This window comes from Mytilus californianus, unplaced genomic scaffold (genome assembly GCF_021869535.1).
Source record: "Mytilus californianus isolate M0D057914Y unplaced genomic scaffold, xbMytCali1.0.p SCAF_1, whole genome shotgun sequence".
Taxonomy (NCBI): Eukaryota; Metazoa; Mollusca; class Bivalvia; order Mytilida; family Mytilidae; genus Mytilus; species Mytilus californianus.
In genome coordinates this window covers 107,708,275-107,734,798 of record NW_026262581.1, presented here as the reverse complement: position 1 = coordinate 107,734,798, position 26,524 = coordinate 107,708,275, and the positions used below count along the sequence as shown (strand labels likewise).

At 33.0% G+C, this 26,524-nt stretch overlaps 2 protein-coding genes across 3 annotated transcripts in view; one reads left to right on the top strand and one right to left on the bottom strand.

Annotated features, from left to right (window-relative positions):
- The window catches only part of LOC127729610 (protein FAM185A-like), a 33,814-nt gene extending 32,173 nt beyond the window's left edge, over positions 1-1,641 (top strand). For both annotated transcript variants that reach the window (XM_052237463.1, XM_052237454.1), the window contains exon 7: positions 840-1,641. In XM_052237463.1, coding sequence (XP_052093423.1) covers positions 840-955 — 116 coding nt within the window. In that variant the 3' untranslated portion in view covers positions 956-1,641. The remainder of the gene's footprint in view (positions 1-839) is intronic.
- A 1,498-nt stretch (positions 1,642-3,139) lies between these two features.
- LOC127729699 (protein UXT-like) lies at positions 3,140-11,542 on the bottom strand. The gene is made up of 5 exons (XM_052237550.1): positions 11,343-11,542; positions 9,870-9,951; positions 7,886-7,959; positions 5,326-5,497; positions 3,140-3,378 (listed from the first exon to the last, which is right to left on the bottom strand). The coding sequence occupies exons 1-5, from the start codon at positions 11,429-11,431 to the stop codon at positions 3,310-3,312; spliced, it is 486 nt and encodes a 161-aa protein (XP_052093510.1). The 5' UTR covers positions 11,432-11,542; the 3' UTR covers positions 3,140-3,309.
- Positions 11,543-26,524: the final 14,982 nt, after the last annotated feature.

The window sequence follows — 26,524 nt, the reverse complement described above, 5'->3', positions numbered from 1 at the left end:
CAATCCGAATTCAGAGCTGTATCAAGCTTGAATGCTGTGTCCATACTTGCCCCAACTGTTCAGGGTTCGACCTCTGCGGTCGTATCAAGCTGCGCCCTGCGGAGCATTTTATTTAATGAATAAAACCCCATAACTCGGAAATGTAAAATCTAAAATTTATAAAATTCTAAAGGGAGCTTACATCAATAGATATCAACAATTCATCAAAGTTTCATGAGAACTGCTGAAAGCATTTTTGAGTTTTTGTCCGAAAACTGGATAATCCCCCTTTTTTTTATGAATAAAACCCCGTAACTCGGAAACATAAAATCTAAAATTTATAAAAATCAAAAGGGAGGTCATGTCAATAGATATAAACAATTAAACAAAATTTCTTGCAAGTTGGTGAAAGCATTCTTGAGTTATTGTCTGAAAACTGGAAAATCCCCCTTTTTTTAATGAATAAAACCCCATAACTCGGAAACATAAAATCTAAAATTTATAAAAAACGAAAGGGAGCTCATGTCAATAGATATAAACAATTCACCAAAGTTTTATGCAAATTGGTTAAAGCGTTTTGGAGTTAATGTCCGACATGTTGACGACGGACAACAGTATACCATAATATGTCCCGTAAACGGGCATATAAAAATATAAGTATTATCTTATAATAAGAAATTTATCATGATCAACTTTTATGAAACTTCATAGCAAAAGTGTCACAGTTTTAGGTCTAATAGGATTTCTATTTGGAAATTGTGTTGTCTATTTTACACATGTGCAACCTTAACAAGTGTCATCTAAAGGCTAAGTTTACTGATTTTTCTATATGACCATATAGGTGTAAACTATCTTTTCAGGCTATCTGTCTGGCACAGATGGAAAAATCAAAGCAATCACAAAGGATGGCGGTATAAATGTGAAATGTTTGGATTGGATGGAATCTCTCAAACTTAAAGGATTTTCTGCAGATTGAATCTATTGTGTAGACTGTAGACTATCCAATTCATAGATTTAATCTAAAAGTAAAGGAATGAAACATTGAGTACATAAGAGTTAGTAATTTTGGCGTGTTTGATCTCATTAGTTACACAATCCATTGAAAAGGTTCGTGAAATAGGAAACCATTTTATTTAAGGTCACCACAATGGATTTCATTTAAATGAATAAATGAGTCATATCAATATCAGCAAATGAGTCATATCAATATCAACAAATGTTTGTTTATTTTAGTTCAGAATGCTGCAGATGTCGCTTTTCCAATTTTTTTTCCCTCTACAGAAACAAGTTTTTAAGTCCATATGATCAAAAGGTACATTTATTTTCTATAACTTTATTTCCAATGGAAGTTTTGTTCTTTACATAATGTGATGTGTTAATTTATTATGTGGAAGGAAAGAGAACATAACAAAATGCATTTTAGACATTGATGTTCAATTAATATGAGTATTTAATGAGTTGCAAAGAGCATTATAAAGCCCTGACAATCATTACTCTTTTTATACTGAAATTTCTCCATTACACAATATTACTCTTTTTAAGTAGTTAAGAAGAATTCCATAGGTTTATGTCAAGATTTATCAAAATTTAAAGAAATTCATGAAAAAAGTACTGATGCTGTGCAATAACTATACAAAAGATCTATAAACTATAGACTTAGTATACTGTTTCATTATTCCTTAACTTACTCAGAATTTTTATCCACTCATCTCAATCAAATGATAATTTTATTATTGTCACTCTTGCAAAGAAAGTTGTAGAATGGGAGACATAATGATGCAAATCCAGTAGGCCAGGCATATAAAAATAAGATGTGGTATGATTGCCAATGAGACAACTTTCCACCAGAGACCAAATGATGTAGATGTTTAGCAACTATAGGTCAACTTACAGCCTTCAACAATGTGCAAAACCCATACCACAAAGCAAGCAATTTGTATAAAGCTTTATATTTCAGAAAGCATACGGAAAGTCTTGAATGTTGCATACCTTGTATATAGATGCCTTATGTTACAAAGTTTCATTCTAGCATATATCCATTCTTTGACCTTGAATATATTTAGTATATGGATTCCTTGCAAGGTCTTCTTGTCCACCTGACCTTGGCATCATATCATGGATCAGTAATCAAGGTAAACTTTTTGTGATTGGAACTTTTCTCAGATACAAGAAGCAGTGGTTAACTATATTCAGTGTATGAAATGATTGTAAGGTGTACATTCCGTCTGACAGGGTTCATCCGACCTTATCTCATTTTGATTGTTCAATGCTTGTACATGTCTGCCTGGCAGGGTTCATCTGACTTTGAAATTGTTTTCATGGTTCATTGGTCAATATTAAGTTATCTTTTTAGGTCTATTTCTCAGATACAATATGCAGTAGATCAGCTATATTTGGTGTATGAAATGATTAACACCTTAAAAACTTGATCCAACAATATTGGGAAATCTTTTTTAAACCTGATCCTACATATTTGGGAAACACTTAAAAACTTGGAAACACTTTTAAACGTTATCCAAAATTACAGGGAAACCCTTCAAAACCTGAAAAAATTAGCAATTTGAAATAAAATTCCTGATTTAATGATGATCCCCATAGACAGTTTCTAGTTTGTTACTTTTGTGTCGTCCCAAAATTATAAGGGCTGTCTTCATAGAACTGTGAGAAAAATACTCTCACTCAACTCCTTCCAATTAGGAATATTGTTAGGCATTGAAAATTGAATGATTATCCAATCTAGGAATTGAAACTAAACAATCCCAGTTCTCCTAAGGCAAAAACTGCTCCAACAGAGTTATGAGGGAGAGCAACTGAAATTGACACATCCTAAGTTTGACTGTGACCATAACCAATTAGCTGACCAATAGGATGTGTCTGTATCTCAACTCACCAAATGGCATGTTTTCATGGTCTTAGATCTTGAAATATTAGAATAGTCGTCTATTTAGTAATTTAAAATTGGTCCTATTCCAGATTGAGATATTTTGGCTGAGTATGAATTCCCATGCCAGGAGATGCTTAACCTGTCTACGCGCCAGTTCTCGCTCCTTTTGAAGTTCATGCTGTTCCCTCAGTTTAAGTTTTTTTACCTTGGTTTCTATCTTCTCAATAGATTTATACATCAGTAAACTATTGTTGCCTTTTTTCTAGGATGCTAATATTTTATTGACTAATGCATTTATTTCATAATATTTTTTATTTGACATCTGATTTTACATGCTTCTTTACAAAATAGTAGATAGGTCAAATGCTTGGAGACTAGACCTAATATTCTCATCCTTTATTACAGGAGAGGTTTCTGTTAAGTTAACAATTGTATGTCATCTTAATTCAAGATAACACATCTCTATATGGCTTTTTCTCAGGTTCCCTTGGTATCTGTTGTAGTTCTCTTAAACCCTGAAAAAATAAATAAACTTTATTGCAACAAACAAGATGTGAACAATTTCTGGTTTATTTAGTCCACTTAATTGAATTTTATATCAGTAGATCATGTTTGTTTGAATTTGATCTGACAGTAATTAGTACTTGTGATGATTAAGTAATTATTTCTTGCTTCAGACTACAAGTATGACTTCAATTGGACATTAGACAGTTCCATGCCACTTTCTCTTATTAATAAACTGCTTCGCTGAGCGCAGCTAGATACGCCCGCAGAGGTCCAACCCTGAACAGTTGGGACAAAAATGGACACAATATTCAAGCTTGATTCAGGTCCAAATTTGGATTGTAATTAAATATTTGACATATTATAGGTTTCTGAATAAATGTAGTCAAAGATCTTGAAATTGGTTATATGAATTGAATTTATATTCAATTAAAGATTTCTTGCTGTTGTGCAATACTTAGTAAATCTGTTGTCAGACTATAAACAAATAAAGTTCAATTAATTCTCAATGTCATATTAGAAATTTATGAAAATAAAAAGGGAGCTTACATCAATAGATATAAACAATTCACCAAAGTTTCATGAGAATTGGTGACAGAATTTTTGAGTTATTGTCCGAAAACTGGAAAATCACCCCTTTTTTTAATGAATAAAACCCCATAACTCAGAAATGTAAAATGTAAAATTTATAAAATTCTAAAGGGAGCTTACATCAATACATACAAACAATTCCCCAAAGTTTCATTAGAATTGCTGAAAGCATTTTTGAGTTTTTGTCCAAAAACTGGAAAATCCCCCCTTTTTTCATGAATAAAACCCTGCAACTCGGAAACGTAAAATCTAAAATTTATAAAAATTGAAAGGGAGCTCATGTCAATAGATATAAACAATTCACCACAATTTCTTGCAAGTTGGTGAAAGTATTCTTGAATTATTGTCCAAAAACTGGAAAATCCCCCTTTTTTTAATGAATAAAACCCCATAACTCGGAAACGTAAAATCTAAATTTTATTAAAAACGAAAGGGAGCTCACGTCAATAGATATAAACAATTCACCAAAGTTTTATGCAAATTGGTTAAATCATTTTTGAGTTAATGTCCGACATGTTGACGACGGACAGACGGACGGACAGACGGACGGACGGACAACGGTATACCATAATACGTCCCGTAAACGGGCGTATAAAAAGGTACATTTTCAACTGATAGCCTCATGTGCAAAAATGCACAAAGAGTACATATATAAAAATAAGAAGATGTGGTATGATTGCCAATGAGACAACTATTTACCAGAGTTCAAACGAAGTGGATGTTAGCAGTTATAGGCTACCTTATTGCCTTCCACAATGAGAAAAACCCATACCGTATTGTCTGCTTTAAAGGCGCCAACATGAAAAATGTGAAAAAATTCAAACAAGAAAACCAACTGCGTTCTTTACAACAAAAAATTACACAGACATGAACCTATGATAACCACAGAACCACAGGCTCCCAACCTGGGACAGGCAAACAAAGAATGTGGCAGGTTATACATCCAAGTAAGTAAGTAAGGTAATTTAACTGAAAATAATTTTTAAAAAGTTAATATTAAAAGATGTCAGTCAAATGCTTTCCTTTTTTCTTCTATTTTTTTGCTGTTTAGATATGTTTTCAACTGATATTGTGCTTGGAGGTCTATATTTCAGGTTACATGTTAGACAGAATGTCAGCTCCCCCCCCCCCCCCCCCCCCCCCCCACACACACATAAACCTGAATCTGTAACTAAAAACAGGAAATTGAAGGATCTGATCAATAGAGTGACACCAAAAGAAACCGTTAACTTTGCTCTTTCGGTTAAAAAAACACAGTAAAGCTTATTTCCACGAAAATAGCAACCCATCCAATGTACATCACAGATTAGCAGATTGATAGTATTAACAGTAATGTAGAAAACAGAACAGAATGTTGATTTTGTTACCTCTAATACTAATTTTATGTGAGCTTTTACTGATGTGGCATCTTTTGTCAGGATCTCTGCTTTTTCATTTAAATTATCTGTTTTCCTTGTAATAAACTTCAATGCTTCATCATGGGTAAGTTCTACATAAAACCCAAATCCAATATTAAGAAATATCATTGATGTGTCAGGTCTGCAAAATAAATTCCAACTGTTTTAAACATTAACACATGTAAATTGACTTTTTTTTCCGTCTTAATACATTCATAAGTTAATTGAAATTTTAGCAAATTAAACCCAACCTAAATAAACTCTCAAATTATTTATTCAAGTAATTAAGAGTAAACTATTTTGAATCCTAGTAGGGAATTTAATCCTAAAGATAGAATGTGTACTCACTATGGAATCCATACTTAAATACTTTGCCTCATATTTCAATTAACTGATGTATCTGCAAAACATAAATACCCTGCCTATAAAAGAACCCTGTAAAAAAGCTATGACTTCTGTCAACTCTAACACCTTCCCATGAAAGAAGATTGCTTTGGAACAATTTTTTAATAGTTTGTGCAGAGAACATATATATACACATATATATATATATATGTATATATGTCCCTGGTTTGTGTTTGTTTTACAAAAAGTGATGGAGATCATGTTGTAATTTATTATCCTTCAACCTCTGTACCAAGTTTGGTATGTCTATAAAAAATATTTACATTTATATAATCTTTAATGGATATGTATAGAATAATACCTGGCAAATCCATATTTTATGCTGCGTCATCAAGAGGAACCAATATCAGTCCAGAGGGCCAAAGGCCCCAAGGGCTGATATTGGTTGAGTGGTCATACAGCAAGCGATACGAATTTTGCCATGTATTATTCTATACATATCCATTAAAAATTATATAAATGTAAATTTTCTTTATTTTTATTTTTTATGAAATCTTTGCAAAATAAATGTGGATGATGCCCCCTCTTGCATATCATAATAGTTATAAAGGGACATAACTGAAGAACGGTAAAAGTGACACTACCCAAATTTGAACTTGATCTGAGTTTTGTGGTACAGTAATAAGCATTGTGTGCAAGTCTCATAACATTTGGTTGAGGCTAACTAGAGTAGAGAACAGAAACCAAAAAATTCAGCAATTTTTCTATTTGTAAACACGCATAACTCTAGAACGGTTGTGTGTAAGTTTTATAACATATGGTTGAGACAAACTAAAGTTAGAGAATGGAAACGAAAAATTCAGCAATTTTTATGTTTATAAAGGGACATAACTCAAGAATGGTAAAAGTGACGCCACCGAATTTCGTACTTAATCTGTATTGTGTAGTAATAAGCATTGTGTATAAGTTTCATAACATTTGGTTGAGGCAAACTAAAGTTAGAGAACGGAAACAATATTTGTACTTGATCTTAGTTTTGTGGTAATGAGTATTGTGTATAGGTATCATAATGTTTGGTTGGGGCAAACTTAAGTTACAGAATGGAAACTAAAAATTATGCAATTTTTCGATTTATAAAGGGGCATAACTCAATAATGGTTAAAGTGACACTACCCAAATTCAACTTGATCTGTGTTTTATCAGTGGAAGGCAAAATTAAACATTGCATTGTATAAAGCATTGATTGTAGTTGATTTAACTATAATCATGGACAAAGGAAGATAACTCCAATTTTAAAAATTACTTGAATAATGACATTGATATTTTTGGAAAAAAAAATGAGAAATTTAGGAATTTTTCCATTTGTAAAGGGGCATAACTCTAGAACAGTAAAAGTGACGCCACCAAAATTCAAACTTGATCTGTGTATTGTGGTATTAAGTATTGTGTATAAGTTTCATATATTTGGATGAGGCAAACTTAAGTTAGAGAACGGAAATTTTTCCATTTATAAAGGGGCATAACTCTAGAACGGTTAAAGTGACGCCACCAAAATTCAAATTGATCTGTGTTTTGTGGTAATAAGCATTGTGTATAAGTTTGATAACATTTGGTTGAGGCAAACTTAAGTTAGAGAACGGAAACCAATTTTGGGACGTACGTATGGATGGACAAGGGTAAAACTTAAATGCCCCCTCCGCTTCGGCGGGGGCATAAAAAAAATTAACTTGCTACCTCGCCAGAAAATTTTTCCATTTTGGATAATAACACACTTCTTTCCTTGGACCCACCCTCGATTGTAATATTATTATATTTTCATATTAATAAGAGTATATATTCGAGACTTCATTTTGACTGCTTTTTTTGTTTGAAGTTGTATGTGTATCCTATAAGGTAATCTGTATCACAAAAGATAAATTACTTTAAGGGCAAAAAGTTCATTCTGAGTGGTGGCAAGGAGGGGCAGATTTTGTGTCAATTTGGGGATGAGCAGAAAATAAATATTCTGGCCGTGGTCTGAGTGAACATAAATAATCTGGCCACCTTTATGTTGGAAATAAAATATTCCGACCTCGTCAAATTTGCCAGGCACCCCCTCAAAATTAAACGGTTGTCCCCTAACATACTGCTGCTCAACCCTCTTGTTGGCGCTTATTTAATGCCAGGAAATGTTATTCATTCTTACACTCTAGCTTGAACATAAAAGTTACATCCTAAATCTATCTTTGTCTTTAATTCTTCTTTTTTGTAATCTGTTTGCTATAAAAAAGAAAAAAAAATCATTCTTAATTAATGAAAAGCAATTTAAGCATTATACCAGTAAGCTTTCTTATCAGTACAGTTAAACTTCATTGTTGTCATTATTTAAACAACAATAACCCAGGTACCATCCAATTGATGTTTCTTTCCTGTCATTTTAGCATGTTATAATAATTTATTATTAGACCATCTTGTTTTTAGGTACATGAAATGAAATGACATCCTATGTTTACTGGTCTGTTTTGTTTTACATTTATATGTTTTGACTCATTAATAAGATCCTTACTAAACTAAAGTAGATGATGTCTTTATAGAGCAGAGGAATACTCAATTGATTATTAGAAAATTTGGTTTCTGAATTATTTATTGAAAAATATTTTTTACCTTTATAGAGTCATTAACTCCCCTCATGGAGCTAGAGAAAGCTTAAATTTTTAGTTACTTTAAGGAGATATTCTTTTGAAATTTCTGATTTTCTCATCTTATGAATTATGAACCATAATTATATTTATACCCCACAGAACTTTGTTCCTTAGGGTATAATGTTTTTGACCTGTCCGTCAGTCCTTCCATCCATCAGTCCTGTTCTTGTCATCGCAGCTCCACTGAAACCACACAACTGAATTTCATGAAACCTTGTAGACAATGACGACATAATATGTAGATGTGCATATCGACAAGAAGTTATGATTCAATTTTTTTTCTAGGAGTTATGCCTTTCTGAACTTAGAATTTTGGCCTAAATATACTACTGCAACAGTTTGTCATCGCAACTCCTCTGAAGCCACACAACAGAATTTCATGAAACTTTATAGTTTAGGAAGCTCTATGTAGATGTGCATATCGACAGGAAATTTTGATTTATAATTTTTTTTCTAGGAGTTTTGCCTCTTTGAACTTAGAATATTTGCCTAAATATACTACTGAAGCAGTTTGTCATTGCAACTCCTCTGAAACCATTCAAAGGAATTTCACGAAACTGTGTAGATATTAAGGACATAATATGAAAATATGCAAATCCACAAGTTGACTTTTGTAGGAGTTATTAGTCTTTGAACTTAGGAATTGGGTGAGATTTTTTTGCCCAGTGACAATGTGGGGGTGTGGGGTATGTTAGCGTGCTCACAAAGGTTTTTTAATCTAATAATATCTTTGGTAGATAATGCTTATTCTGAGGATGTACCGATCATATTTGAATTAACTTGAAAGGTTAAGGTAATCATCAATAGACTGATATTTTTACCTTTCATGCTTGTCTAAGCCACACCAACTTTGTCCACCTAACTTACTTAGCATATGATTATGGATGCATCAGTATACATGAAGGTGATTTTCATGTGCATTCTATATTTTTTGTGACCTTGACCTTATTGACATATTACCACTTCCCTGGTCAAGAAATTTATCAAATATCATCAATCATCATGTTTAGTCATGGTTAAGTGTAGTTTGATATTGTGCTGACATTGAACTTTTTTACTTTTTTAAACATGAAATTATTTTCATTTTCCTAACTTATATCTTGTCGACTTTTTCAAAGTATCAATGCCTTATGTCTACCAGCCCAACTGGATAGATGAACTTCTTCTTTAAAATTTCTTATGGCAGGTTTTCAAAAGGGACTTAAGCAATTTCTAAATTATTTAAAATAATTCACTATTGGTTTATTGATGGCAAAATGTCCATTTTCAATTCAATTTTTCATAGTTCAAATCTTCATTTCACACAGTATTATAGGAAGATCGCCTCAGACTCAGGTTAGGCTAGATATTTTCAAGGGAATCCAAAAGAGCTTTCTGTGACCAAAATGGCTGCAAATGATTATCTGTTTTGCCTATTATCAATAACATTATATTCCTAAAGTAGATCATAGTATAGTATTGATAGTATAAGGTCATTGAGCATAATACCTTAATTGTTTCTATAACTGTTTTTAATTGAAGATATTCAGCTGTTTGTTTGTATACTTCATCCCTCTGCTCTAAAATTTTACTGAAATAAAAGGAAAATATATACTTATATACATGTTTAACCCCTACAACAATTTTTTTTTATATTTTGAGCTTAAATCATGCCTCAATTACCCTCTGTAATAATGTGTCATATTTTGTTATCCAGGGCCTTTTACACTGAGTTTTGCTTATTGTTGAAGGTCATACAGCAACATGTAGTTGTTTACTTCCTTGTCCTTTTGTCTTATGCTGGTATGTTGTTTTATCGTCAATCACACCACAATTGTCACTGTCATGCATGCTCGACCAGCTATTTTACATATTTCAAATGCATATGCTTCTACTTTGTTAAAAAGTTATGCTTTCAGCAGTGCTGCAACTGACTGCTTGGCTATATATGATCATCATTTTGCATGCTCACAAATGTGTATATCATGTTTATATCATATGTCTGTCATTGTTGTTGTAAAAGCTCAGTAGAGCATGTGATTTTATGTTATAAACATGTCAAACTATTAATGCTGTAAACTATTAATGCTGTAAACTATAATGCTGTAAAGTGGGAAATTGTTGTTAGGGGTTTAATTTCACTAATTTCACAATTAAATTGATTTATGTGTGCCCTGTAAATTAGCACAGCACCCAGGAGTTATGATTATGTAGCTGGACCATTTTCTCATATTCTCTTTTTTTTTTTTTTGCAGTACTATGAATTATTATATATTGTAAGATTTGCAGCAGTCCAAATAATTGTAACGTCTTAAAAGGCTATTTTAATTATTTGCTGTGACGCAGGAAGGTGTAATAGCAAACAATTAAATAGCCTTTGAAGAAGTCATAACAAAAAACACCACCACAGAAACTTTCAAGGATGCACTCACTCACGATGTGCTCCTTGATACCTATCCACACCTGAAGTAATCAGGCAATCATGTTTTTATCTTAAATTAAAAATAAAAATAAAAAATGAAATATTAGAAAAACTACATAAAAACGAAAAATCTAAAAACAAAGAAAAATTGTAAAAATCAATAATAATATAACAAATATACAAAAATATGGAATACAAAAAATTTGACAATCTATGTCTAACTACATTTATAAATACATAAATTTGAAAAAATTTTACCAGGTATGCGCCGGAAAGTAAACATCAGTATGTTGATGGTTTTCTGAAACTGAAGAAGAAGAAGAAGAAGAAGAAGAAGTCATAATTATTTGGACTAGATTTGCAGGTGTTTTAATTTGATGGTATGATCTTTATATATACAGAGGTACTTAAATGTTATGTCACTGTGAATGTAAGTTTGAAATCTTGAGATGAAATAATGAGAATAATACAATACATTACAAGTGTAGTGTCAATTAAAGACGCATCGAAGTGCAGAGTAATTATAAACAATTTTACATAATGTAATATGCTGTACAAACCTTAAATCTTTTCTGAGCTTTTCATTCAAAAACGTTTCGTACTGAATAACTTTATCTCCTATGTTTGTTTGTTTTTCTTCTTTAGACATCTTTCATAAAATATATTCAGTCATATTAAATCATTTCTTGCAAAATAGTCACGCTTTAATTTTCAACTTGCGTTTTCTACTTTCAATTTGTACACAGGAAGTTAAGTAAATAATAACAAAAACTGAAACCGAAATGGATGGCATTTTACGGTATTGTTACACAGGCACTTGTTTGTCGCTGCAAAAAAATGTTTACAAGATTTGAGCAATTCTGTATTTCAAACATGCAAACATCGATTAAGGCTAATCGATGAATGCACTAAAATTTTTATGGGCTTCCCACTTTTTGACTTTTTTTGACTTTACCTTGAAGTTCGGTATTTTTTTTCATTCATCAGAAGAAATCTTAAAATAACTTGACTCCGACATTGACCATTAAAGACGTGATTAAAGATCGAGCATACCAAGTCCTTTTTAGGCCAAAACTGGAATACTGCTGCACCGTCTGGGACCAACATACAACAGAGAACATCAAATCCATAGAAAAAGTCCAAAAACGTGCAGCAAGATATATACGTATGATCTAAATAATCATATATACTCGGAAAGGGTTATAAACATGCTAATCACACTTTAGTGTCCATCATTACCAGAAAGAAGGCTTAAAAGCCGATTAAACATGTTCCATAGAATCTGGGACATAATATATGTAAGTATAATAGTCCAAAATAGAATCACCAACAACAAAATTTCAATTTCCATATGATAATATCCTAGTTAAAAGCAAACATCTGGGCTAATCATGAACAAACATACAAACAAATCCGATGCAGCAAAGACATTGAATAAATGTTCTTTCTTCTGCCAAACTATAAAAGATTGGAACAAATTACCTGAACCAATAGGCTGAAGTACCACTACAGAGTGCTTCAAGAAGAAACTCACCAGAGAAATTCTCCTTTATACTTAACAATACACACAAGCATTATCCATATTTTGTTTTTATTTAACAAATATAAAAAATTGAAAAATTAATATAAAAATTAGAAAAATAAATTTTGTAATTTTATACAATACTGTTAAACCAGACATCTGTAAATGAAGAAGAAGATTTTTGTTATACCTTTTTTCAGTAGCTGATTCTTCAGCAGAAGTGTCTAATACTTTATTCAGAAGTCAAATATATATATATATGACTTCTGAATAAAGTATTTATATATATATATATAATATATTTATATTAAACTATATATATATACGGCCTTCCAAATACCGTTTCGATTCCTAACATCACTGAAGGGACATTAATTGTCGAAATCCGGATATGGTGTACTAATTTTTGCACCTTTTGTTTGCGGTATACCATCTTTTCCGCAAGTTTATTTATAAGAGTCTATCCCAAATTGAGATAAATTATGTGGCCTTCCAATAACCGTTTCGATTCCTAACATCACTGAAGAGACATTAATTGTCGAAATCCGGATATGGTGTACAAAAAATCTTTGCACCTTTGTTTGCGGTATACCATCTTCGCCGCAAGTTTATTGTTTTCTGTTTGGTATTAAATTTAAAGTTAAGATCCATTTATTACACCTTGTGATCCGTTTATTTGGCAATCGCCAATGGCAGTCAGCAGGATTTAAGAACATTTGTTGTTCGACCTGTTAGTCAAATGCGTTTTGTTAAAATATACTTTTTCACTTTTTTGGTCTTTTGGAAAATGTTGTTTGTGCTGTATTTAGACCCCTCTAACAAGAAATTTGTTTTGCATGCACACGTATAAAAATTGCGGTTTTTATCCAACGCAATCATAGGTTTGAACGTTGTTTTCAATTTAGACTTGTTTATATATATATATATATATATCAACAGGGTTTAAGAACATCCGTTGTTCGACCTGCTAGTCAAATGCGTTTTGTTAAAATATACTTTTTCACTATTTTTGGTCTTTTGAAAAATGTTGTTTGTGCTGTATTTAGACCACTCTACCAAGAAATTTGTTTTGCATGCACACGTATAAAAATTGCGGTTTTTATCCAACGCAATCATAGGTTTGAACGTTGTTTTCAATTAAGACTTGTTTATATATATATATTTATATATATATATATATATATATAAAATGTCTGAATAATAGCCAACAATAAATCTTACGAGGCGATGGATCATATAGATATGATACAGTACACTACAGAATATGATATATAATAAGCAAGTCTAAAAGGGTACATCATCACCAAAAACATAAAGTAAAATCATGAACAAATTTTAAATATTTCGGATAACTAATATCCTTCATCAGTAAGATGTCAAATGATTCTTATCTTGACATGTGGTAGTCAAACTGAAATAATGATCTTGAACGTCATACAAATTATCACGAATCAATACGCTGGTAATTTTTTTCAATATTGATGTTTGGAAGGAGGAATAAATTCCTTAAAACTATGAGAGTCCTGTACTGAAGCCCGAGTTACTGAAAACAAGTGATGGTAGGGACTCATTTTATGTTTTTTTTTCATTAATGCTCTCTGGGGAAACTGTCCTTAACTTTCTTATCCAAAAACTTTCCAGAGCAAGTCTGCCCTTGACCAACCCTCGTTGTGGTCTATGATAGTGATGGTAAGGTTTTTGAGATCAGCTTGGGCGTGCCAAGGTGATCTCAAATGACGACTTGCGGGGAGGTCGGGCTTGCTGGTGTAGTCACTTTGATGACCATTCATGCGTTTGTTGAATGGCTGTTCTGTCTCGCCAACATACTGCATGCCACATCGACACTGAAGAAGGTATACAACATTCTGGGTTTGCAAGTTACATTGCAATACATAGTGTATACGGACCCAGTGGAGTGGAAAGTAAATGTTTGAGTATTCAGTATTTGTTGGCAGGTCAGACATCGTCTGTTACCACACGACTTGCACCATCCTGTAGTTGTAGAGCTTTTATTAGAGGTGACATTTGGGCCCGTATGCATAAAGCTACTTAAGTTAAAATATCCAATCGTAATACTAATTTATCGTAGGACATGTAGAAAAATCCGTCCGTTCGGAACAAATATTAACTCAAGTAGCTTTATGCATACGGGCCCAGCTCTCACAAATAAGTCTTTGAGACTTTTGGGTCTCCGAAAAGCTAAGAAAGGTGGTTTGGGAAAGATCTTGGATAATTTTGGGTGTTTGGAAATAATCTGCCAATTGGCACGGATGAAATGGGAAAGGTTAATTAGTAAAGGCGGGATTGTATGTTAAAACCAACGGAACTATTTCGCTTCGCCTTTTCTGTTTGTACTGTAATTGCGGCTGTTATTGTTAGCACGCGCAAACCCTCTATTTCCCATTTATTATAACCTCGTTTGGTCAAAAATCCGCGAAGTTCCTGTAACCGTTAAGTGACAGCTTCCTCAAAGGAGCAAATCCGCTTTTAACTTTGAGAGGTTGACTGTACGGGATTCTTTTTGTACAGTGTTTGGGATGACAGCTGTGGGAAATAAGGTACTGATGTTTATCTGTAGGTTTACAGTAGAGGTCTGTTGACATGACAGCGTCCTTTATAGATGTAGTTGTGTCCAAGAAAGATGTTTTAGAGTCGGAAATTTCATGTGTGAATTTAATTGACTCGTTGGCGTTGTTTGTATGTTTGATAAAATCATCCAGTTTTTGTTGGGATTCAATCCATTTCATGTCAATATCATCGATGAAACGGAACCAAGACAGAGGTTTAGATAAAGATGTTGAAATGGTTTGTTTCTCTAATTTGCCCATGAAAATATTGGCGTAAGACGGTGCCATTTTCGTCCCCATCACTGTCCCGTTTATCTTGTGTCATAACTTTTGGCTTCAAACTTCATTTCAATGTTTGGGAGTCATGCCCGTCATCTGTTTGTTTGCTGGACATGAAGAACGCGACAATATCAGGGATTGATGGTTTGATGTCTTAGTTTTTGCAGTTTTTCTCGAAGCTTTTCTGATTATACCCCTTTCCATATAATAAGAACACTGATTATTTTAATAGTTGTTTCCTTACATGATTAATCGAAAAACTCATGATTAAGCATTTGGTTCAAAATATATAGGAGTTAAACGTGGCATTTTTAACATCTCTTTATGTGAATAATTTGCCTTTATGGCCTGGGGATGCGGACTCAGGCGACCCACACCTAACGCTTCCCACTACAATAAAAAATAAGTCTATTTTTTATCACGAAAGACATCTTTTTTCTCTCACCCCACTCAGCTCGGCTCAATTTTTTTAAATACAAATCCTAAGTTTTAACATGTTCTTACAGGAAAGTATTTTTATCTGAAGTTAACTTAATAACTACTTTAATAAGGATAGAAAAAAATGCGCTGAAATTGAATGAAAGTATGGTAAATGTCAGTGAGACTATAACAGGCAAACAAGCACCACTGGTAAAACAACAACACGTCAAATCAGTATGAAATGACTGTGGTGTAGTTGTATGATGTGTGACCGCCGTATTACGGAAAGTCTTTATCTAGATACATATATGCAGAAGTATTCAATATAGATGATTTTTAAACATACATGTACTTGAAATTAAAAAGGAAAGACAATTGCAATTCCATTTCTTTATTCGTTTCCGTTTTTTAATGAAAATAAAATATTAACTAGATTCGAAATAGTTTTCACCAATAAACTTTAAAGTTTGCATACTACTTTCCTCATATTTCCATTGTCATTTATATATTTTATATATGTGTCTTCATTATAATTTTCAATTTAGAAAAAATGTCCATTTTAAGATAAAAAATTATTTGAAACTAATGGTTTATACTATTTTCCTCAGTTTTTTGTCGAGCCTGCGACTTTTGTCGCAGAAAGCTCGACATAGTGATAGTGATCCGGCGGCGGCGTTAGCTAACTTCTTAAAAACTTAATATTTCAGACGGTAGAATACCTGGATCCTTCATACTTTGTATATAGATGCCTTATGTTATGAAGTTTCCGTCTGTCATATGTCCATCGACCTTGGCCTTATTTTCATGGTTCAGTGACTACTTGAAAAAAAAGTTAAGATTTTTAGTATTCTTAATTTCTCTCTTATTATGAGTAATATGATAACTATATTTGATATGTGCGTACCTTGCAAGGTCCTCATGCCCGTCAGACAGTTTTCACTTGACCTCGACCAGTGAACAAGGTTAAGTTTTGGTGGTCAAGTCCATATCTCAGATACTATAAGCAATAGGTCTACTATATTTGGTGTATGCAATGATTGTAAGGTGTACATGTCCAACTGGCAGGTGTCATCTGACCTTGACCTCATTTTCATGGTTCAGTGGTTATAGTTAAGTTTTTGTGTTTTGGTCTGTTTTTCTTGTACTGTATGCAATAGGTCTACTATGTTTGGTGTATGGAATGCATGTAAGGTGTACATGTCCAACTGGCAGGTGTCATCTGACCTTGACCTCTTTTTCATGGTTCATTGGTTAAAGTTAAGGTTTTTTTGTTTTGGTCTGTTTTTCTTATACTGTATAGAATAAATCAACTATATTTGGTGTATGAAAATAATTTACGATGTACTTGTCAGTCTGGCATGTTTTATTTGACCTTGACCTCATTTTACGGTTCATTGCTCAATGTTAAGTTTTTGTTTTTGGTCTATTTTTCTAATACTTTTAGCAATAGGTCAACTATATTTGGATTATGGAATGATTGTAAGGTGTACATGTCCAACTGGCAGGTGTCATCTGACCTTGACCTCATTTTCATGGTTCAGTGGTCAAAGTTAAGTTTTTTAGTTTTGGTCCTTTTTTCTTATACTATATGCAAAAGGTGAACTATATTTGGTGTATGGAAATATTTTAGGACGTACATGTCTGTCTCGCAGGTTTTATCTGACCTTGACCTGATTTTCACGGTTCATTGCTCAGAGTTAAAATTTGGTGTTTTGGTCTATTTTTGTTCAACTATACGCAATAGGTCAACTATATTTGGTGTATGGAATGTTTATAAGCTGTTTATGTCTGTCCGCCAGGTATCATATGACCTTTACCCCTTTTACATGGCTCATTGGTCAATGTTAAGTTTTAATGCTGAACATTGTTTCTTAGAAAATATAAGCAATAGGTCAACTATAGTTGGTGTATGGAATGATTGTAAGGCGTATCTGTCTGTCTGGCAGGGTTCATATGACCTTAACCTTATTTTCATGGTTCATAGGTCAATGTTAGTTTTTTTCATTCTTTACTGCCATCTTTAATCACAATAATCAATATCAATGGTATATCACTAAGTTATTTCACTCGTAACCACAGTTATCAAGAATATCTTCATATATATAGCGGATAATAACCTATACAATTAGTAGTATGAAGACACTGTGATAGTTGTTTTCAGCAGGCCTGGCAGCAGCTTTAGCGTTCATACAGGCATCAGCAGCAGCGACGTTATCTCATTATTTACAGCTTAAAATTTATAATGTATGACTGTCTGATAGCATTTACTTTCAACATAACTTCAATTAGAAATACACGACAGGCGAGACATTTCTGTGTGTCCACTCTTGTACTAAAACAACATCTATACAATTTATTTTTTTGGCTTTCGAGATTACAGAATTTATAAGATTTTGCAAACACATACTGTCGGGTTGGAAGGTCGATCTCCCGGAGCCCCCTCTCCCTGTAACGCACCTGCCTAAAACACGACAATATTTGTATAAATTTCATGTCTTATAAAAACATCAACAACATATATAAATTCAGATATTTGGCCTAAAAAATTTTGAATGAAAATCAAATCTTTTGAAGTTTGGATTGTATTCTTGGCGTTTCAAGGTCACTTCATTCTTCAAATCTTCTAATATCGGAAGAAATGGTAAATTTAGCAGGTTTCGTCATTGGCTAATTTGGAAAAGTGTTTGCATTTCTTATCCAAATTGGTCAATAAGCCGTGACATTTGCACGTTTGACGACTAAAATGATCAACATAACATCAAACAGAAGCACAAACGCAAAACGACTGTTCAAAATCGAGTTTAAATTTAATAAAGTTTTTACCATCTTTTTTGCCTGTATATGAGCATTAAATGTAAATTCCTTTCTGTAGGTCTATATAGTTTTCATAAGCAGGGATCGGAATAAGCATATACCAAATTTAAAATGGTAACACTTAATTTGCAGTGTGTTATTTAAAAAGGTGTTTGAAATTTTTCTTTTTCTTATTTGTCAGATTGCATCGTATTGCACATACACGGTAGGTATAGTGTCCGGTTGAAATCGTGTTTTTGCGAGTGATTTGATCGGGTTTTTTTTCTAGTGTGACCACGTTTTTTCCAGTGAATATGATCAAAAATGTAAACAAACAGACTTCTTTTCTGGTAAGACGTAAAAAAGATGCCAGAACCTTATATTTGATATCATACAAGGTAAATTAGTATTTGTGATAACAATTTATTATCAACATTACATTATTTTGTTTTAAAAGTGTTTAATTTAGCCTTACGATGCTTTACTCCAAAATATAGATTAAAGCCATTTGTATACATATACCAATGCAAATGTCAACGGAAATGCTTACATGGAATCTATATATACTTAGATATACAGACACTTTACAAAAATTCTTGTTTTTGCATTGAAAAGTACGTTTTGGAGAGTAAATTCATTTTTTGTATGTCCGTGTTTTTTCGAGAGCAGTCCGTGTTTTTCGGGTGCGTCCTTGTTTTATCGAGTGAAAAAAAAATCCTATGGCTTAAAATGTAATATTTCAGTGCATTTACGTTTAAAAAACAATGAAAAGGTTCAAGTAAGTACTTTTCAAAGTACGGAACAATGCATTAAACCAGTTTTATGGAACGCCGACACTGTCTTATTATGACTATTCTCATTATATGATGTTCATTTGCCATTATATGATGTCATTTTACCCTTATATGATGTGCAAATGACATTATATGATGTGCACTTGTCCTTATATGATGTACACTTGTCATTATGTGATGTGAATTTGTCCTTATATGATGTACATTTGTCATTATATGATGTGAAGTTGTCCTTATATGCTGTCCAAACACATTTATATGAGGTGCAAACATCTTTATATCATGTGCACAATTCATTATATGATGTGCTTTCTCCATTATGATATGTGATTGAGTCCTTATATTATGTGATGCTTTCCTTATACGATGTAGAAACGGCATTATGTGATGTGCAATCACCTTTATACGATATGCAATCACCTTTATATGATGACAATTTGACATTATCTGATGTGCAAATTATATTATATGATGTGCAAATTATCTTATATGATGTGCAAATGGTCTTATATGATGTGCAAATTATCTTATATCATGTACAGATGTCTTTATATTATGTGCAAACTTCTTTATATGATGTGAACTTATCCTTATGTTATGTGCTAACATCGTTATATGATGTGGTAAGGTCATTATATTATGACAATGTAACATCATATGGTGTGGTTCGGTTTACATCTTTATATGATGTCGAAACATCATTATGATGATGTGCATTCATCGTCCTGATGGTCAATGAACATGATTACGATTAAAGCGATTACTCACTACGTCAGAACTGATTCCGATCTGCTTCTACGAAAAAAGCAGTTATTGCCGCCAAGATCTGTATCTATGTCGTATGAAAAATGGGCGAGATTTTGAAAGAGTTAAACCTAGGCACGTTGGTATCGCGTTTTAAAGATGAAAAAATAACACCAGATATTGTCGGAAAATTGTCCAAATTTGAATTGCAAAGTTTAGGCTTAATCGATAGCTCTAAAATAATGAATTTACGGTTAAAGTGTTTAAATTATGGATCTTCTACTTTGTGCCGAGCACCTGGAAGTCGAATATTTTAGATACCAGAGAATATTCTACACTTTTGTCTGGAATGCCAATTTACTATTACTGATATAGCAAAGCTCCTATCAGCTTCTGAAAGTACAGTTTATAGGAGAATGCGGCAATGCAATTTAACTAAAAATTTAAAACATTTTGATTCCTTAATACAGGAGATAGTTCAGGAATTCCCCCGCTGCGGCGAAAATATGATAAAAGAATTGTTAATGCAAAAAACAGCTATACAGGTATGTTGAATACTCTCTTTTTTATTTATATATTTGATTTCCTTTCTAATACCAAATAAATCACACAGTCATATGTTTCATAAAATTAATTGTTACCAGGTGGTGAACATGGGATCTAGTCGTTGTAAAAAAGGGGATGGGGTTGGGTGGAATTGCGGTTGGAATTTTCGATTTGAACCTTTTTGCTAAAACTGTTAATTTTTGTAGCATGGACATTAAAGTTCTTTCTTGTACACAACTACTTTTAGAAATGTTTTGCATTTTGAAAAGCAGAAGAATTTTTTGGATAAAAGTGTAATTTCCCATGAATATGGTTTCACTTATAGAACAAAGATATAAAAGATGATAGCAAAAAGAATAAAAAGTGGAAACGATGAAATCGTCAAAAAGATTACAACCCGACAAATATACAAAACAACCCAAGGCCACCAGTGGGTCTTCAATAAAGCGAGAAATCCCGCACCCAGATGGTGGCTTGAGAAGGCCCTGAAACACTTATATAAAAAAGAGATGGGGTGTGATTGGTATGACACAACTCTTCACAACAGACCAAATGACACAAAAATTAACATCTATAGGTCACCGTACGGCCTTCAACAATGAGCAAAGCCCATACCGCATAGTCAGCTAAAAAAAGACCCCGAAATGACAATTGTAAAACAATTCAAACGAGAAAACTAACGGCCTAATTAATGTACCAAAAAATGAACGAAAAACAAATATGTAACACAGCAACAAACGACAACCACTGAATAACAGTCTCCTGACTTGGGACAGGCACATACATACATAATATGGCGGGGTTAAACATGTTAGCGAGATCACAACCCTCCCCTATACTAAATCAGGAAAATAGACACCACTCTACACTTCGAAACACAGAGATGAACCAAAAGTATAAAACATACAAGAATAACAAATGCTTAAGGTTCTTGACTTAGGACGGTCGCAAAATAAGGCGAAGTTAAACATGTTTAGTGAGCGCTCAATCTACCCGCTCATGCCGCTCACCTTGAGCCAATGTACACATATTTAACTTCAACGTCTACAATTTTGAGTGTCAATGCCAAAGAATAAATTTTGGGATCCCTAAAAAATTTTGCATTTTCACAATTTTATATTTTCCATTAATTCGAAAAGTCCGTCACAGCTGTTTAAGTCATACTTTAGTTATTGAACGTAATCAAACTTTTCAGTCGAAGGTTTTATTTTGTTAAAACATGAATCTATGGTGGCATATATCTGCCCCTACTTGTCCCTTAGTTAAGTCGTCATAATTAGCTAAATAAGTCTACTTGTCACTTAATTAGATCTACTTGTCCCTTAGTTCAGTTCACTTGTCAGATATATAAGTCTGTTTTTACATGTCATGAAATGGGCAAAAACACCTAAAGATGTTTTTATTTTCTATACAAAATAGTGTCATTTTATTATCTGACAAGTAGACTTAATAAACTTTCTCAAAATGTTTTGCGGAACAGTTTCTTAATGTATTATTTTTTGTCATGCGCACTATTTCCAAAACTGGTTTACGCTCCCCTTTTTCCCGAATGTGACCTACCGAATTAGACTTATTACAGGGTTTGTACTAACATGAGCTACACTACGGCTGCCACATGTGAAGCAGAATCTGCTTACCCTTCCGGAGCACCTGAGATCACCCCAGTTTTTGGTGGGGTTCGTGTTTCTCAATTCTTAGTTTTCTATGTTGTGTTTCGTGTTCTGTCGTTTGTATGTTTCTTTTTTAGCCATGGCTTTGTCAGTTTATTTTTTACTTATGAGTTTGAATGTTCCGTCGGTATATTTCGCCCCTCTTTTACTCCAGTTTAAATCTCCGGAAAACGAAACATTGACTTCATTTTCAGAAAACGATATCTGTAACAAACATAAACTATTAACTACTTCTTTACAAGCAGAACCAAATACAACGAAAGTCCCAACTATGAACTGGCTTCCGAAGCTACACAAATCACTTTACAAATATAGATTTATTTCGTCTTCAAGTCATTGTTCCACTACTAAATTGTCTATTCTACTTACTAGTACACTTGGTACAATCAAAAACCTGATAATAAATAGTTCAAATAAGGCCTTTGAAAATAGTGGAATTAATTACTTTTGGAGTGTCAAAAACTCGTTGGAAGTACTTGATAAATTGCATGCATATATTGGTGATTTTGAATCTGTTCAAAGTTTTGATTTTTCTACCCTATATACCACTTTGCCTCATATTCTTATTAAGAAAAAATTCACACACCTAATTAAATGGGCATTTAAAAAGTCGGAATGCGAATACATATGTTCAAACTCTTTTAGGTCATTTTTAGTAGCAACAAACAAAAGAACTATGTCAATTGGACATGCTTTGATACTATATCTGCCCTTGAATTTTTACTTGATAACATTTTTGTTCGCTTTGGAGATTCCGTATATCGTCAAGTTATCGGAATTCCAATGGGGACTAACTGTGCACCACTTATTGCGGACCTGTTTTTGTATTGTTATGAGTTACAATTTATGACTAAAATCAGCAAAGACCCATCGAAACAACATCTGATACAAAAATTTAACAATACTTTTAGATATTTGGATGATATATTGGCTCTCAATAATGACGACTCCAGTATGTATACTAAAGAAATTTATCCTGTTGAACTTACTTTAAATAAAGCTAATACTAACAATGACCACTGTCCTTTCCTCGATCTTGATATCTATATCATTAACGGGAAGCTTAATACAAAAATGTATGATAAAAGAGATGATTTTTCATTTCCTATCGTTAATTATCCATTTTTAGATGGTGACGTTCCCTTGTCACCATCTTATGGTGTTTATATATCTCAACTTGTACGATTCGCTCGTGTATGTAACAACGTTTTAGATTTTAACTAGAGAAATTTATGTATTACTGAAAAATTATTACACTAGGGTTTTCGATATCATAAACTAATCAAAACATTTACTAAATTTTATCATCGGTATAAGGACATCATTCGTAAATATAACTCAACATGCAGACATCTTATACGTTCGGGTATTTCACATCCAATCTTTTATGGTAATATTCTTTACAAAGCACAAAAATGTCAGTATTCACCTCAAAAGCTAACAAAACCTTTAAACAGACTTATTAAGAAGGGATATATTATTTTCATTTACCTGTGTTTAAAGTTATTGCAAATGGATGGTATTTTTGTTCGAGCATATTGTTTTTCTTTAATTGTTTAACATTTCTTACCGATATAACATGTTACTTTTATTATTCTTCCCTTAGTTTATTTATTTTATATTTACATTGTGTCATAGGTCAAATTTATTTGTTCAGTGTATGTTCAATGGTGTTAATATGTCATTTGATTGAGTAAAGCTATTTCAGTTGATATTTTATAGTATGTCTTTCTATGTTGTGATGTTACACTATTGTTTCAGAAAAAGGGTGAAGGTTTGGTACCATTAAAACGTTTAAACCCGCTGCATTTGTTTGCACCTGTCCTAAGTCAGGAATCTGATGTTCAGTAGTTGTCGTTTGTTGATGTGGTTCATAAGTGTTTCTCGTTTTTTATATAGATTAGACCGTTGGTTTTCCCGTTTGAATGGTTTTACACTAGTAATTTTCTGGGGCCCTTTATAGCTTACTGTTGGGTGTGAGCCAAGGCTCCGTGTTGAAGACCGTACTGTGACCTATAATGGTTTACTTTTATTAATTTTTACTTGGATGGAGAGTTGTCTCATTGGCACTCATACCACATCTTCTTATATCTATATAGTTACGATACTGTTGTCAGGTCATTAAAGATTGCATATTTTGGCTTTAATATTGATTCACTTATAGGGTCTTTGCATCGGAATTAAACACATTTATTCTAAAACAAGTTGTTGGCATGATACGGGTTATGTTCTTCTCATATATTTTATGACGGTATAATACTAAACCCCTAACAGGAGGGATTGTGCCTGATATTCATATGATGAAGACATAATCTTTCAATCAGTTTAATTGAGGTCTGGAGCTGGCATGTCAGTAACTGCTAGTAGTCTGTTGTTATTTATGTATTATTGTCATTTTGTTTATTTTCTTTTGTTTCCTATTCTGACATCGGACTAGGACTTCTCTTATACTGAGTTTTACTGTGCGTACTGTTTTTTTCTACATTGGCTAGAGGTATAGGGGGAGGGTTGAGATCTCAAAAAACATGTTTAACCCCGCCGCATTTTTGCGCCTGTCCCAAGTCAGGAGCCTCTGGCCTTTGTTAGTCTTGTATCATTTTTGATTTTAGTTTCCTGTGTATAATTTGGAGTCTAGTATGACGTCCATTATCACTAAACTAGTATACATATTTGTTTAGGGGTCAGCCGAAGGACGCCTCCGGGTGCGGGAGTTTCTCGCTGCATTGAAGACCCATTGTTGGCCTTCGGCTGTTGTCTGCTCTATGGTCGGGTTGTTGTCTCTTTGACATTCTCAATTTTATTTATATGTAAATGTCACTTAAGTTAAAGCACCGTCAAGTATGCTGTTCCTTTTAACCGATGTTTTAATACTCAAGTAATCCGTAATATTAGTTCAAAAGGAGTAATGCATACTGTGTCTTCTACAAAACATCCTTGCCCAAGACATGCTAAAATAAATATGCTTAAAAACAACATATAGACGTGAACAAAATTTCATTTGTTTTTGTATTCATATATATAATGATATTCATATATATAATTCATATATATAACGATATTTAACATCTTCAAAATTCGACTTTAATGAAACTTTGCCTATTGTTAGAAAATGTACCGATAAACGATGTATGACATGTCCAGATTTAATAAAAGAAAGTTCAATTTATTTCAAAAATGGAAAGCATTTCACAGTTAAACAAAATATGTCTTGTAAAAGTTCAAACGTCATTTATTCTCTCATATGTTCAAATTGTGAGGAATTTTATATTGGAGAGACAAAAACAGAACTGCGGACTAGAATGACTGTACATAGACAACAAACCAACCATGAAGATTTAACAATCATCAGGGCTAACGACCGTTGTATATGGTCAATCGTCAAAATGATTTTCTCCGGAAGAAGAAAGAAGAATTATAATTCATAAACATTCTCAACCCGGGATTAAATGATGAATAATATTTTAATTTTTACGAAACATTTTAAAGACTTTACTCCAATTTTAAAATGACATTAGTAGTCTCCCTTGTATTTGTTAACGTCATACTATTGTTAACGTCAATCAATTGTTTTATAACATTTATGTATACAAGTCACATTACCTGAAGATCTGTGAAAGCAGTGAAAGCGCTAGTAAAAGTGATGAATTGAAACCGTCATTATCTTATATTAATTTTCTTATATGTTACCAGCATACGGATTCTATTTGACTTTATTCTATATATATATATATATATATTATATAGATCTAACCACTTCATTCTTTAACAGGTGACTAGAATGCGTTTAACCTCCTTTCTGCCATAGGGCCGATTTGGCCGATGCAGAAACAGTACCTTTGACTGCCAAGGATCGGCCCAAAGCCGATGTTGTTTTCCGCTGTGACATTGTTCCTTGACGTCATAGAGAATTTGCAGCGCCCAGCGAAGCCGGCGTGGAAAGAAAATCAGCCGTTGTTCAGAGTTCTGCTACCGGGCTCATTGACTTTTCTTTCGATGAAGCCCCATCATGATCCAGCCATCCTTATTATTACATTATTACCCAGAAGTGCATTGTCATTTGATTACATTCACATATTTCTTTCTATTGATTTTTCCAAATAAACGGATATGTTTAAAAGTCGTCCCAGCTCCAATATCTTCATTGTATAAATGCGTCTTTATCATACTCCGGGTGCCTTCGGCTGTTATCTGCTCTTTGGTCGGGTTGTTGTCTCTTTGACATATTCCCCATTTCTTTTCTCAATTTTATGATATAGGAATAAAACAAAACTTTCTTTTATTTTGTTGATGTGCATATGGACCAATGAGGGACTTAAAAAGCATAAATCATTTATCATTCTAATATGACGTCCTTGTTACGCCTTGGAAACAAAGCCGTGTTCTAATTAGCACAAAATATGTTTGACA